General features: G+C 65.4%; 3 protein-coding genes across 3 annotated transcripts; 1 reads left to right on the top strand and 2 right to left on the bottom strand.

Annotated features, from left to right (window-relative positions):
- Positions 1-86: 86 nt before the first annotated feature.
- On the bottom strand, positions 87-2631 carry EMIHUDRAFT_441629 (electron transfer flavo protein subunit alpha, mitochondrial). Its single transcript, XM_005785684.1, has 6 exons — positions 2120-2631; positions 1767-1886; positions 1499-1540; positions 1153-1305; positions 941-980; positions 87-535 (listed from the first exon to the last, which is right to left on the bottom strand). The coding sequence occupies exons 1-6, from the start codon at positions 2603-2605 to the stop codon at positions 384-386; spliced, it is 993 nt and encodes a 330-aa protein (XP_005785741.1). The 5' UTR covers positions 2606-2631; the 3' UTR covers positions 87-383.
- Positions 2632-7544: 4913 nt separating this feature from the next.
- On the bottom strand, positions 7545-8566 carry EMIHUDRAFT_229856 (hypothetical protein; the record flags this gene model as incomplete). Its single annotated transcript, XM_005785683.1, has 2 exons — positions 7545-8444; positions 8516-8566. The coding sequence occupies 2 exons, from the start codon at positions 8564-8566 to the stop codon at positions 7545-7547; spliced, it is 951 nt and encodes a 316-aa protein (XP_005785740.1).
- Positions 8567-8863: 297 nt separating this feature from the next.
- EMIHUDRAFT_467825 (hypothetical protein) lies at positions 8864-11586 on the top strand. Its single transcript, XM_005785682.1, has 8 exons — positions 8864-9438; positions 9508-9687; positions 9755-10029; positions 10409-10434; positions 10509-10583; positions 10905-11042; positions 11119-11240; positions 11315-11586. Exons 1-8 carry the CDS (start codon positions 8887-8889, stop codon positions 11549-11551), a joined length of 1605 nt encoding a protein of 534 aa, XP_005785739.1. The 5' UTR covers positions 8864-8886; the 3' UTR covers positions 11552-11586.
- The last annotated feature ends 3075 nt before the right edge of the window (positions 11587-14661 follow it).

The raw sequence follows: 14661 nt of genomic DNA, 5'->3' as shown, positions 1-14661 counted from the left end.
CACGCGACTCACGAGATATTAATACATCTCCAGGTGTGCGTGTGGGGTCTAGTATGTCCTGTCGTTGACATGAATGATGAATCATGATGTGGAAAAAGCCATTTTTAGATTTACAATTTACGGCACTCACCACTGTTCATTCAGTGTTCACTGTTCTCCGCTCACTGACTGAGTGAGCGGCATCGCGCGCTTGTGGCGCGCATCGTCTGGCGTGTTGTTCTGCCGCCCCGCTCTCACTCACTCGCACGACACAAAGACCCGACCCAAAAGGGGCAACGTTCGAGAGACAGACGACTGGGGGGAGGGGGATTGGGGTGTAATATAAACCTGCGTGCCGTCTGTGCGCTCTGCGGCCCGGTGCGGCACGGGGACGACGGGACGGGCTAAGGCAGCTTGGACTCGAGCTCGGGGACGGCCTTGAAGAGGTCGTCGACCAGGCCGTAGTCGGCCACCTGGAAGATGGGCGCCTCCGGGTCCTTGTTGATTGCGACGATCGTCTTTGAGTCCTTCATGCCGGCGAGGTGCTGGATCGCGCCTGGACGTATCAGTGCGGTCGGTCAGTGGTACACGCGTCCCGGCAAGCCGCCAAGATCAAGCGGGAAATGGTTCGGGGCGGGCGGGCCGGTTGGTGTGGTTGCTTGGAGCTTCCCCTGACCCATCCCGCCGGCGCCGGCCCCGCTCCTCCCGACGTAGGCCTTAATCTCCGAATGGGCTGGCGTCTTGCACGTGTGCGATCTCAGGGAGAGGGGGGCTCGCGATGCAATTCATGGCGCGGAGACGCGGTCTCGCGATGCAATTGATGGTGGAGGGGGAGTCCCAGGGGACTGATGGCAGAACGCGCGCCAGAGATGCCGACGGCGACGTACAAGTGAGAGAGAAGAGAGGGAGGGAAGGGAGGGAGGGAGAGGGAGCGAGAGAGGTGCGTGTGATGAGATCGCGCCAGAGATGCCGACGGCGACGTACAAGTCGGGCGCGACAACCTACAGCGGCACGGCCTCCACGCTGGCGCCATCGAGCCACGCCTGCAGCGGCCCGCGGCCGCAAGCGGCGGGGCGGGCGGGCGGGCGGGCGGGCGGGCGGGCGGGCGGGCGGGCGGCGCCGGCAGCGGGGTGTGAGTGAGGGTGGCGGGTGCTGTGTGCGGGCGCGTCTCTCCTTGCCCGTCTGCCCGACTTGCATGTCGTTCGGACACATGCCGGAGTCGACGGCGGCGCGCGAGGCGCCCACCGCCGCGTTCAGCTTGAGCGCGAGGCTGTCGAGCATCGCAAAGTTGTCGCCAGTCTTGAGGCCGCGGCCGCCAGAGATCACCTGCAGGGAGGATCCGAGACGGTTCCGAGACGGATCCGAGACGGTTCCGAGAGGGTTCCGAGACGGTTCCGAGACGGTTCCGAGAGGGTTCCGAGAAGGTTCGGAGGAGCGGTCTTCCCTCAGCCCGACCGCGTGCAGGTGCGCCTCTCCGCCCGGCAACGGCGAATCTCGGCGAATCTCGGCGTATCTGGACCGTCTTGGCAGAGGCGAGTTCTGGACGGTCGCTCTTGGCAACCTACGTTGTGAATTTCGTCAGGGTCGGGCGGGGGGGCGGGGGGGGGGATGCGGTGTCGTGCAGTGCACGTTCAGCGCACCGTGTGAATCCACGGGCTACGAATCCAACCGATGCAGCGGGATACAGCGGGACACGGGGCCGAATACAGCGGAGTACGTGTCCTCTCGAGCGCTGGTTGGGAGACCAGAGTCCGTGGTACCAAGGTATGCTTCTAGGCTTCGGCAGCCTCCTCGCTGATCCACGTCGTCGTGCCGGTCGCCGAGAAGTCGACGGCGGCGGCGGAGACAGCGGCGGAGCCGCCCTCCGCCGCCGCCTTGTCGAAGGACGTGGGGCGCACAGTCACGACCTGCACGGACGCGCAGAGGGGCGTGAGGGGAGGGGCGTGAGGGAAGGGGGGGTGAAAGGGCGTCCTCCCGGGGTGAGGGGAGGGAGGGCGGCGAAAGCGGCGGCGGCCGAGCGGCGGCGCCGCACGCACGCGCGCGCGGCGGCGGGTACGGCTCGCTGGCTGCAAGGCGTAGCGGGGCTGGAAGGGCGGGGCTGGCAGGGCGCAGTAAGCGCAGCGGGGCGCAGCAAAGGCTCCTTGATGGCATCCTCAGACTTGACGGTGGCGAGGGCGTTGCCGGCGTAGATGGGACGAACGAAGGTGTCCTCGCTCTTGACGCCGATGATGTCCGACACCTGCGCCACGTCAAGCAGCGCCGACACCCGCGGGAAGAGCCCCTTGCTGAAGGAGGAGGCGCCCGCGACGACGTGCGTGAAGCCCGTCTTTGCGATTCCCTCCACCAGCGGGGCCCACTCCTCCGCCACGCCGTGGTTGAGCGCGTCGTTGTCGACGAACTGCACCGCGTCCACGCCATCCGCCTTGGCCGCCGTCGCGGCCATCTCCGCAGAGCCGCCGACGAGAAGCGTAATGGGCTTCATCTGCGCGCACGCGGTGATGGCGGCGAGCGTGCCCTCGGAGAGCTTGGTACCGTCGTGCTCGGCGACCAGCAGCGTCGAGGCGTGGCGCCGGGAGCTCGAGAGCGAGCGGGAGCGCTGGGCGGCTCGGCAAAGGGCACGCTGCATGTTCTCGACTTCCTGCTGATGGCGATCAGACGAAAAGAATTTAAATCTTAGCGGTTTGGCGGCGAGGGGGGGACAGCCGCCGCAAGAGGCGAGAGCCGGGGGTGAACATGTGGGGCGGGCTTTGCGGACACGGACTCTACCACAAAGGACACGAGATCGTGCCAGCAGCAGACAGGGTGAGACAACGACGGGATGCGATCCGAGAAGCCGAGAGGGATCAAGAGGCCGCGGTGGCGGGCGAGAAGGCAGTCCTGGCGGAACTTAGGGCGATCGGTCTGTCGATCGCGGTCAGCACCGGCGTTCTCAGGCCGGTGCAGCCGCGGGAAGGCTAAACGACTCACTGTGGCACAGCTCGCGTCCCGCAGCCCATTCCACTCAACAAGATATTTGCGTTCAACGGGGAAGATGAGGGACGGCACCTGACGAATGACCGGATGGTGTTCGTGCATCGTGTTGTCGAGCAGGTTCAACGTGTGCAGCATCGGGTTGAAGGGTGTGCCCTCGGGCGGCAGTGGCGTCGAGTTCGGCAAGAACTCGGGCGCAGCGACTGCCACCATTTGGGCGCTGGTTGGCGCACGGTGGACGGCGTTGGAGCGTGGAAGTACGATGGCAGCGAGAATTGAGAGGAGAAACATAGACGTTCTCTTGAGGAGGTTCAGAGCGACCTCGACGCTGTCACTGGGTAGTGAGCCTCGGGCTGGTGAAAATGGTGGTTCGACACCGAGTTTGAAAGATCTTACTAAAAGATCTTAACTAAAAGATCTGTTTCTTCACGTCGCCGACGTAAAACTTTTTACGTCTGAGTGTCTTGTCTTGTGGTTCTGTGTGTCGCTCCTGTGTGACCGTCATCGCCCGTCTTGCGTCCACCCATACCGCGTTGGTGTCCCAGTCGTTGCTCGTTGGTCGGACTGTGTTTCGCCTTCCTATCTATCTATCTTACTTACGTCTCTCTTCACAGGAAAATCCTGTGGCCGAGTGTGTTCACGCTTTCACAAAAAACACATCCGGCAGCCAAGGTCACGTGAGGAGAGGTCACCCGGCCCATTGCTTGAGCACTTGAGCACTGGATAGGGTCGATTCCGCATGGTACGGGACCCCTCGATCGTCTCGCCCACCCTCACTGGTATGTTCATTGGGGGGGGTCATCACAAACACGGTGCAGGATCGAGGTGCACGCTGCCGAAGCAGTGTCGTCCCCCCTCTCCCCGACGGCGATGGCGGTGTGACCGATCGAGCTACAAGAGGAGCTTGTTCAGCAGGATCCGGGTTAGCCTGTGCACTGCCTCACTGGGCCTGAGATCACTCGACGCTTCCCGTCACCGTCTCGGATTTATGTGGGGTCGAACCACTCCGGGATGGGCAAGCCCCATCTTGTTAATTGTCAAGATTCCTGTTGTGCAAGAGGGGAGGGGGCTCTGACGGAGTGCGTGGCGGGAGAGGGCAGGGAGTGGGCGCGGGGGAGGGCCATTGCCAAGAGCACACGCGAGCGAGCATGTGAGCACACACTCGGCCACGCGCGGGAGTTTAGCGAGCGTCTCGTGAGACTGCCTAATGGGGTGGAAAGGAAGTCTCGGCGAGCGTATAGAAGCGTTCTCGACCTCGTCACGTGTGGCAGCCTGGGAATGGTGGCGGTCAGAGGCAAAGCCTACAAGGGGTGGTGGAACCACATGTCACGGCTACTGCCGGCTCGATAGCCTCGGAAGGCTGACTTTGCGGCACCATGTAAGGTAGGGACTAGGGTAAGGTAAACTTCTCCACACACACACGAGGTGGTGCGGTGGTGGGGCAAGGGGGGGCAACCCTCGCGTCTCCACGTCTAACGACAGGAGCCCCACGGCATTCAAAGTGCAAGGCCCGGTGCGCGTGGGTGAGCGGTGTGTGTGTGTGTGTGTGTGTGTGTGTGTGTGTGTGTGTGTGTGTGTGTGTGTGTGTGTGTGTGTGTGTGTGTGTGTGTGTGTGTGTGTCATCGGTGATCGGACGATGTCGACGAGTTGGGTCGCTCTCGCGGTAGCCAGATGACCTCTCATACTAGGAGCATCGGCCATGGTCGCAGGGAGCGCGGGGGAGGGCCTGGAAGCAACACGGAGCTCCGTTGGAGACGTTTTCTCAAGATTAGCGTGTCAGAGACAGAGTGAAATGGAACTAGCCATAATGCGGATCACACACGAAGGATATGAAGATACAGCATGGCACACATGTAGCCCTCCACGACGCCCGCACCTCCACACCGCACGCGCGCGCTCTGCGCCCGCACACGCGCAGCGATGAGTGCCCGCATGCACGCGCAGTGATGAGCGCCCGCATGCACGGGAGCACGGCCTGTGGAGAACGAAAGAGCGCTGGCGCAGCCTAGACCACATGCGTCACCAGCCACGCGCGGTGCAGTGTGCTATCGATGCTCCTATGCGCCCGGCACTCTGAGCTCCTCAAGCTGCCCGAGGATCGGAACATAGAAGGCGAGGATGACGAGGACGAGCGCGGTGAAGAAGACTGCCACGCACATACCTGTCTGGCAGGATTCGGCGCACACGGCCACCGGGTTGACCTCCATCATGATGGCCGGTGTGCACGCGGACCGTGCCAGCAAGGTGAGAGCCCTGGCAAAGCAAGAGCGCAGCTGCGCGGCGCCGGCCTTCCTTTGCCAATAGAAGAATTCTTCGAAAAAAGAATTCTTAAACACAAGCCTCTCTCACAGCACACTGGCACGACAAGGGCGCGGACTGGCGCGGACTGGCACACACACCGGCTCGCCACCGGAGCCGCCTAAGCGACTCCGTTAAGAACGGCAATGCACTCCGCACCATGCACAATGCCGCTCTCCCCGCACGCTAGCTCGTTCACCGTCTGCCACGCCACGGCGGTGTGGAGATCGCAATCCTGCTCCCGCGCAAAGCGGTAATCGCCATCCAGCTGCTGGAGCTTTCCCTTGGGGGGCATCCTCCTCCTCCCCCTCCTCCCCCTCCTCCTCGGCCTCCTCCTCCTCCCCCGCCACCGCCGCTGCCGTCGCTCCCGACGGAGACCACTTGCCGCGCCCTTTGACCAACTTGAGCATCCCGGTCTCCGTGTTGCCAAAACGCACATAGGCCCCCTTCCAGCCGAGCTCTCCGTCGCCGGCCGTGTCCTTGCCCTGGCTCGCAAGCGAGCTCGTGAGCTTCAAATCGGCAACAAGGCGCCTGTGCCCCCTGCCGATGTTTGCCGCCGCCACGTCAGGTTGTTTTGGATTACTGTAACTGAGGTGTGCAGTCGGCTCCATCTCGATGATCATGCCCCACGCGCCGAGCGGAGGCATTTGATCAAACGTTTGAGTAGGAATTTGTGTCTTGTAGCATGCTTTGACCGAGGGTTAAACCATCGCGGCGTCGCCAAGGACGTCGTGTAGCTGGCCGCTGGGTGCCCTCTTGCCTGCCTCCACCGCCTGGCAGGCGACATCAAGGAAATACTACCCCTGTGTGAGAGGTTGAGGTGCGAGCCCTGGAGGCCCTGGGGATGGGGGGAGACTACCCGCGGGCCTAGAAGGCCGCCCCGCGCGCAGGGGGGTGGGACATTGATTGAGACCGATCATGGATGTTTTCTGAATGAATGAATGAGTGCGCAACACATACCATGTTGCGAGCAGCGTTGTTGATGTTTTGTTTTGCGCGTCGCCACAGACGGCGGCGCGCGAGAGCTGTTGCGAGTGGTGCTGGGCGAAGCCCCGGTGCCGGCCTTTACAATAATCAAAGCCGTACAAACCGGTGTGCGGTGTGCCGGCTCTTTTACACATTGCAGTTTATTCCACCGTGAATTTATGTGTCATGTGAATTTCTTACAGCCTCGACATGTTCATCACTGCGTCGAAGTCGGCGCGCACCGACCCGCGCACACGGTCATCCTACGGCCGCCTGCCTGCGAGCTGCGTGCCGAGAGCAGCCGCTCGACGCCCGCCTCGAGCTCCTCGCCACCCGCGCGCCGAAGCCGCCGGCCGCCCACGCAGCGCAGTGGCCAGTGCAGTGACCAGTGTCACGCTCGCGCGCGAGCGTCTCAAACCGGGCAATTCTCGTTTCCTATTCACTCGGTCCCAAAACGGAAGAGGCCTCGCTCCGTATTCTTAGCCTATTGGAACACTCCAACATCAGATTTGCCTCGTGCGTCCCTTTTAGCTTTTTTTTGTTAAGCTAAAAGGGACGCATGGCTCTCGTTTCAGGAGGGCAGAGACCAGGCGCGTGTGCGGCGCTCTGCTGCGGCAGCAGAGGTGAGGGCCGGAGCGGCAAGCCTCGGACGCGTCGATCTCGAGCAGGTGCGCTGCCATCGGGGCTTGAGTGAGCAAAACGCCGCAGAGTTGTAGGCCGAAAGAAATTTATCGAGCCAAAAAAAACATCCGTTGGGATGCGGAGCTCTTCGCACTCTCTAGGGGTTGGAGCGATGTCTCGCTCCACTAGTACCTCGCTTTCGTACTCTCTGTTTAGCTCCGTGCACTCGCGTCGCCCGCCCCCGCCACACACAGGTAACCAAGCTCATTCACAATCTGTTCTGCGATTGCGCGTGGGCCGTGGGCGTGGCGACTCCTCTCAGCTCTCTCACGTGCTTAGCGCAGACTGGAGATCTGGCATTCCCGTTTTGTTTGTACCGTAGCGCAGATAGATGAGAACTATACAAGCACAAGCCATAAGGTGCTAGACCAAGGCGCGAGACACCGACTTAGCTTCACACTCAGAGTCGCCACGAGGGAGAGGACAGGCTACCTCTAGCACATGGACTCCCGCCCGGGATTTCCCCTCCCCTTTGGGGCCGTATGCGGCCCCTCACCCCATCCGGGATATGCACCACTCGCCCGGACATAGGGTACTGCTACTGCATGTCACAAACTAACCGCCCAGCCCCCCACGCCGTCAGCCTCACACTCCGCCCTCCTGCCCATACCAGGGCCTCCTCAGGGTTGTCGTACGGCCAGCAGTCCCGCTCATGCGCTGCACTCCTCCTCAGGGTTGTCGTACGGCCAGCAGTCCAAGGGCGCTGCTGGCGGAGACGGCGGCGGACTGTGGTCACCGGGAACCGAGCCGAAGAGCAGCTGGCGTGTCGAATCTGAGTTTTCGCCTGACGCCCCCGTCCCTGGACAGCCACTTCCTCCCTTCTCGTAGTCCCCCAGATCTGGCTTGGGATACGTCGTGAACGGCTTCTTGGCCGCGGGGATGTAGAGGTTCTCGGCGAGCCACCGCATCGCGTCAGCGCTGTCGACGAAATTTTGTTGGGACACACTGTTCTCAGTGAGGTCCCACACGTTGAGGTGATGGCTGGCCGGGATTCTGTAGAACTCGCTCGGCTTGGCGTTATCGCCAAGCGCGGTGTGGTATTGCGCGGTCATAGTGAAGGTAAGTTGTGTGTTGAGAGGCACCAACAGAACGGGTGCATCTCGTGGCGGCGTGGATATGCTTGGCTTCAGTACGGAAAGATCAACCGCTGATTGTATAAAGTTGATCGTTTCCTTCCCCTGCCACTGTGGGTTTCGAATGCCACCGTTGAAGCTTGAGACGGCGACCGGCGTGTTCGCGAGTCCTCCGAAACTCACGGAGGAGGCCACGCCGTCAAGAATAGGTCGTAGGGCGGCAAGAGAACACGTCGAGCCGCACGAACCGTCGGTTAGGTAAGTAATCTCAGTGATGCTTGTTTGCGTATCCGGTTTCGCAAGAGGTCCATCCGATGCGTAGAGGTGCGCAAATTTGCACCCCCATGCGTAGAGAAACCGGCTTGTCGAATCCAGGTCGGCGCCCTGCTTCTCGACTCCCTGCGTGAAATGCTGCCAGCTCTGCTCCCTGCTCAAAATATCTGGGTTGGCGCACGAAATGGACTCCAGCGTCGACTCCTCGGTCGGAGTGGGAGGTTTCGCGATGTCTGGTGGCAGCTCACCAAAGAATCTTTCGTAGCCCACCTCACCGGGACGAGGACCGAGCTTTGCAAGGCATGCGTCAAAGCGCGCGGTGACATTTGCAAACTGCGGCGCTTCCTTTGCTGGCTACGCTTGCGAGGAGTGCTGCTCACAATCCTTCGACTTCTAGGATTGAGAGCGAGGCTGCTCTCAATCCTAGCCGTCTAGAAAAGAAGGTTCACCACCACTGGGCAGGCAGCGTCGCCTTCATTCATTCGTTGCACGCTCGCCTCGAACACAGCTGGCAACACAATCTCTCAGCTGGCACGGGATCCAACATCCAGGCCGATGGCACAGCGGTCTGCCTCTTCGAGCCTCGGTTCCAGTGGACACTACGTGCCAGTGAAATACCGAAGGAAGAATTCGCGCCTCCATCGGCATGGCGCGGTCGCGCCTCGGCCGCGTGCTCCGGAGGCTCGACGCGCTGACGGACTGGGAGCGCGGCTCGCGCGCCGGCATGGCGGCCGCCGTCACCGCCCAGCCGTGCGCCGATCTGCTCAGCGTGCTCGGTGAGCCGCAGCGCCGGTTCCGCCACGTGCACGTGGCTGGCTCAAAGGGCAAGGGCAGCACGTGCGCGCTGCTGGGCTGCGCGCTCGAGCGGGGCGGCTGGAGGACCGCCGTGCTCTCGTCGCCGCACGTCGAGAGCCTAACAGAGCGCGTGCGGATCGATGGGCAGCCGATCGGCGAGGCGCCGCTCGCGGACGCGCTGGAGGCCGCGCTCGACGCGCGCGCGGCGGCGGCGGCGCGCGGCTCCGGCGGCGGCGGCGCGAGCTGGTTTGACGTCTTTGTCGCTGCGTCGCTGCTCGCGTGTGCTGAGGCGCGGGTGGGCTGGGCTGTGGTCGAGTGCGGCCTCGGCGGCCGGCGCGACTCGACGAATGTGCTGGGCGCGGAGGTGGCGCTGCTGACGTCGGTCGAGCTCGAGCACACCGAGGCGTGCTATTAGACACCCCCGAGGCCATTTCACCAGATGACTCACTCCTTCCTTCTTGAGCGCACCGAGGTGCTCGGCGACACCCTCGCGGCGATCGCGGCCGAGAAGGCTGCCATCGTGGCGGAGAGAGGCGCGCTGCTTGCGTGTGTGCCTCCCCACCTCACGCCCGCGGTGCGCGAGGAGGCGCGGCGGCGGCGCGGCGGCTCGGTCACTCAGCTGCCGCCGTCGGCCGACCGAGACGCCGACAACGTGGAGCTCGCCCGCGTCGCGCTCTCACGTCAATTACCATTCGGCACAGTAAATCAACTATTAACAGGTGGAGCTCGCCCGCCTCGCGCTCGACGAGCTAGGCAGGCGCGGCGCCACCGCCGCCGCCGACGCCGCCTCCGCCTCCGCCTCCGCCTCCGCCTCCGCCTCCGCCTCCGCCTCCGCCTCCGCCTCCGCCTCCGCCTCCGCCTCCGCCTCCGCCTCCGCCTCCGCCGCCGCCTCCGCCGCCGCCGCCTCTGCCGCTGGCACCGGCCGGTGGCTTCTCGGCCGCCACTTGCTGGGGGAGGAGGAGGTGCGGATGGCGCGGCGCCGCCTACCCGCACGGTGCGAGCTCGCCTGAGATTTGCTGAGACTTCAAGAGACTTCTCTCGTTCAACGCGGTCCTTGCACCGGTCCAACTCGATGCCTTATTCAGGCCACCCACAGCCCTTCGCTTTCTAAGTCCCCAATCCCCCTCTCATCCCAACCTCTCTGTGTCTATCCCCAAATCCCCCTCCCTCTTGCCCCCCTCCCTCCCTCTATCTGAACACGGCCCTCGCACACTCGTCGGCACTCGCTCAGACTCGCTCAGACCTCGAAATGCCGTGCGGCTCCTGCCTCTTAGACGTGGAGTCGCGAGGGACTAGCCCGGCCCTTACCCCACCACCCTCGCGTGTGTGGGGAGACGCTGACCTTGCCTTGCCTCTCGTCCCTCTCCTACCAGGTACGAGGCGCTCGAGTCCGCGTGTGGCGTGGCCGTCCGCCGCGCCACATCGCAAGCGGTCTGGGCCGCGTCTCTTCACAGCTCTTGTGGGTGTTCACAGGCGTGGCCGTCCGCCTCGACGCCGCGCACACCGCCGCCAGTGCCGCGAAGCTCGTCCGCACCGTCGCGCGCGGCGGCGCTCTCCCTAGAAGCGGAAGACGCATTCATGTCTTCCAACTTGCGCCCGAGAGGACATGGACATGTGCATGTGCTCCGCTGCATTCGACCGCATTCAAGCAGCTGTGTTGGTATTCGCCCCCCCTCTTGTTCACGCGGTGCTCTGAAGACTCTGCACAATACCGTCTTCCCGCGCTGAGTTGGTTGTGTTCACCATGCAGACGCCCATCCCCTACCCCCGCGGTACCCGAACCCATGTGTTCACCATGCAGGCGGCGGCGAGGCTAGGAAAGGTCTAGGAAAGGTCCAGGAAAGGTCCAGCAGTGTGTTCACCATGCAGGCGGCGGCGAGGCGGCGCGCCCGCCGGTGTTGCTCGTGGGAATGCTCGATGACAAGGACCACGCGGCCGTCGGCGCCGTGCCCGCGTTCGCACGCTCCGCTATCGACGACCCCTCATCGGCACAGCGGATGCACCTAGGTGCCGCGCGAGGGCTGCCCTTGCCCTTGCCCCACCATGTGTGTGGAGAAGTTGACCTCGCCTCACCTCACCTTAGGCGCCGCTCTCGCGTCGCTCGCGCCGCCGCACGCCGTGGTGTGCGACGTGCTCCCCACCGCCGCCGGCGGCGGCGGCGGCGGCGCTGTCCCGAGGCCCGGCGGCGACGCGGCGGCAGCTACGGCGATTCCTCTGCGAGGCGGCGCGCCCGCTCCAAGGTGTCTTGTTTGATGGCCGGGCCCGGGCTCCCTTTTTAGGCCCTCCGCGAGGCGGTCTCTGCCGGCGGCGGAGGAGGCGGCGCCGTCGTCGAGATGGCGGCCGACGTCGGCAGCGGGCTCGAGGGCGCGCTCGCGGCGGCGAGGCGCCACGGCACGTGGCTGCTTGTCGCGGGCTCGTTCCGGCTCTGCGGCGCGGTGCGGCCGCTGCTGCGCGAGCGGCGCGAGGAGTTGGTAGTACGTAAGAGTGAAGAGAGCGACTGGGAAGCAAAAAGTTGAGAGAGGGGGGCTAGACGCATGAAAGCATGTTTGGCGTGTCGCTCCCCCGTGGAGACCGTGTTTCGTGGTGTTACGCGCGATGAAAGTGCGGTCTGCCGCGCGGGCGAAATCTGCCGGTGAGAGAGGCTGTTGAGCGCGGTCGCTGTGGGCTTCACCTCATGCCATTTCCGTGCGAGGCGCTCCGTGACCCCTGTCTTTTATGAGATCAAATGAACGTCTTTACACACTCATCGGGCGGCTCCGCTCACTGCAGAGCGCCGCCCTCTCGCGGCTCTCCAGAGCGAGTTTTCGCCAGACAGCCACACGTCCATTATGGCGCGCGTTCTCGCCGCAGACGATCCCCTACCCCCCAGGCATAGGGAACCCACAGTAAACGGCAAATATATGCTTCGCGACATCAGCGACCCTGCCGACGCGCGGCTGCTCGGCCAGCGAGTCGTGCTCGGCGGCCTCTCTTCCCGCCCCGAGCTGAACGGGCAGCGGGGCGTGGCGGGGAGCTTCGAGGGCGGGCGGTACGCGGTGGCGCTCGAGGGCGGCGGCGAGAGCGTGCGGGTGCGGCCGAGTAATCTGTCGCCGGCTGCGGCGGCGCGGGCGTCGAGCGGTGCCGCGGCAGCCCCCGAAGCGGTCATCGCAGCAGCTGAGCGTGGCGAGGAGGAGGCGGTGCTGGCGTGGCTCGAGGGCGGCGGGCGGGCCGACGCGACGTACGAGACAGACGGCGTGAGCGGCATCACGCTGCTGATGCTCGCCGCCAACAACGCCCACGAGCGGGTGGTCGAGCTGCTGCTACGGCACGGGGCGAAGGTCGACCTGCAGAACAGCAACGGCAGCGCCGCGCTGATGTGCGCCGCCTGCAACGGCCACGAGCGGGTGGTCGAGCTGCTGCTGCGGCACGGCGCGGAGGTCAACTTGCAGAGTAGCAACGGCTTCACCGCGCTGATGATCGCCGCCCTCCTCAACCACCCCGCCGTCGTGCGGCGCTTGCTGCAGGCGGGCGCAGACACCGCGGCGCGCAGTGTTCACGGTAAGACGGCGCTGCAGATGGCCAAGGAGAAGGGCAACGCCGAGTGCATCGAGGCGTTCCGGCAGCACGTCAAGGAGTCGGTCGTGGCGGGACGGCCCGCGGCGACGGCAGCCGGCGGCGCAGGCGCAGGCGGCGCTTCCTCCGGCGGCGCTTCCTCGGCTGGATCGAGAGTCGCGGAGACGCTATCTCCAGCGGTGGCGGCGGGGCGGGCGCCGAGCGGTGTCGTGGCAGTCTCCGATGCGGTCATCGCAGCGGCTGAGCGAGGCGAGGAGGAGGCGGTGCTGGCGTGGCTCGAGGGCGGCGGGCGGGCCGACGCGACGTACGAGAGAGACGAGGTGAGCGGCCTCACGCTGCTTATGGGCGCCGCCGGCCAAGGCCACGAGCGGGTGGTCGAGCTGCTGCTGCGGCACGGCGCGGAGGTCAACCTGCAAAACAGCTTCGGCGGCACCGCGCTGATAGCCGCCGCCTTCTTCAACCACCTCACCGTCGTGCGGCGCTTGCTGCGGGCGGGCGCAGACACGACGTCTACCTTTGACTGCAAGACGGCGCTGCAGGTTGCCAAAGAGAAGGGCCACGCCGAGTGCGTCAAGGTCTTGTCTGAGGCGGCAGCTGCAGACGGCCGGGCAGGGGCGGGCGGCGCTTCCTCGGGCGCGGCAGCGGCAGCGGCAGCGGTGGACGCGCCGCTGCTCGGCCAGCGAGTCGTGCTCGGCGGCCTCTCGGCCCGCCCCGAGCTGAACGGGCAGCGGGGCGTGGCGCGGAGCTTCGAGGGCGGGCGGTACGCGGTGGCGCTTGAGGGCGGCGGCGAGAGCGTGCGGGTGCGGCCGAGTAATCTGTCGCCGGCGGCGGCGGCGCCGAGCGGTGGCGTGGCAGTCTCCGACGAGGTCGTGGCAGCGGCTGGGCGAGGCGAGGAGAAGGCGGTGCTGGCGTGGCTCGACAGTGGCGGGCGGGTCAACGCGACGTACGAGAGAGGCAAGGTGAGCGGCCGCACGCTGCTGATGAGCGCCGCAAACTACGGCCACGAGCGGGTGGTCGACTTGCTGATGCGGCGCGGCGCTGACGTCAACCTGCTGAACAGCAACGGCTACACCGCGCTGATGTTCGCCGCCGGCCAAGGCCACGAGCGGGTGGTCGAGCTGCTGCTGCGGCACGGCGCGGAGGTCAACTTGCAGAACAGCAAGGGCGGCACCGCGCTGATGAGCGCCACCGCCAAAGGCCACGAGCCGTTGGTCGACTTGCTGCTGCGGCGCGGCGCAGAGGTCGACTTGCAGGACAGCGAAGGATTCACCGCGCTGATGATGGCTGCCATCAACGGCCACGAGCGGGTGGTCGAGCTGCTGATTCGGCACGGCGCTGACGTCAACCTGCAGAGCAGCGACGGCGGCACCGCGCTGATGTACGCCGCCCTCTTCAACCACCCCGCCGTCGTGCGGCGCTTGCTGCGGGCGGGCGCTGACGCGGCGCGCACTGTTGACGGCAAGACGGCGCTTCAGTGCGCCAAGGAGCAAGGCCACGCCGAGTGCTTGCGTGCCCTCGAGGAGCACTCGTCGACCGCAGCACAGGCTGAGACGGCGGTCGCAGAATCAGCCGAACAGGCTGCGGAGGCCGCACGCGAGGCGGCAGCGGAGGCGGCGGAGGCGCGCGATACTGCCGAGGCGGCGCTGCGCGAGGCGGTTGAGGCGTGCGAGCGAGGCGACGCCGATCTCGAGGCGCTCAGGGCGGCGATCAACGCAAACACCACCCAGGCCGCCGACGGCTCGGAGGCGCTGCGGGCGGCGCGGCGGCTGCGCGACGAGCTGGCGGAGCGAAAGGTCCGCGAGGCCAGGGCGCTGAAGCGGCAGCGGCAGAAGGAAGAGAAGGCGGCGGCGAGGCAGGAGGCGGCGGCTGAGCGTGCAGCGGAGCAGGAGGAGGAGGCGCGGGCGGCTGAGGCAGTTGCGGCGGCGCGGGAGGCGCGGGCGGCGGAGGAGGCGGAGGCGGCGTCGCGCGCAAGGGAGGAGGCAGAGGCGAGGGCAAGGGAGGAGGCGGCAAGGGAGAGGGAGGAGGCGAGGGCGGAGGCAGCGGCGGAGGCGGCGGCGGAGGCGGCGGCTGTAGA

This window comes from Emiliania huxleyi (assembly GCF_000372725.1).
Source record: "Emiliania huxleyi CCMP1516 chromosome Unknown EMIHUscaffold_159, whole genome shotgun sequence".
NCBI classification, from domain to species: domain Eukaryota; phylum Haptophyta; order Isochrysidales; family Noelaerhabdaceae; genus Emiliania; species Emiliania huxleyi.
This window is presented reverse-complemented; position numbering and strand designations above follow the sequence as displayed.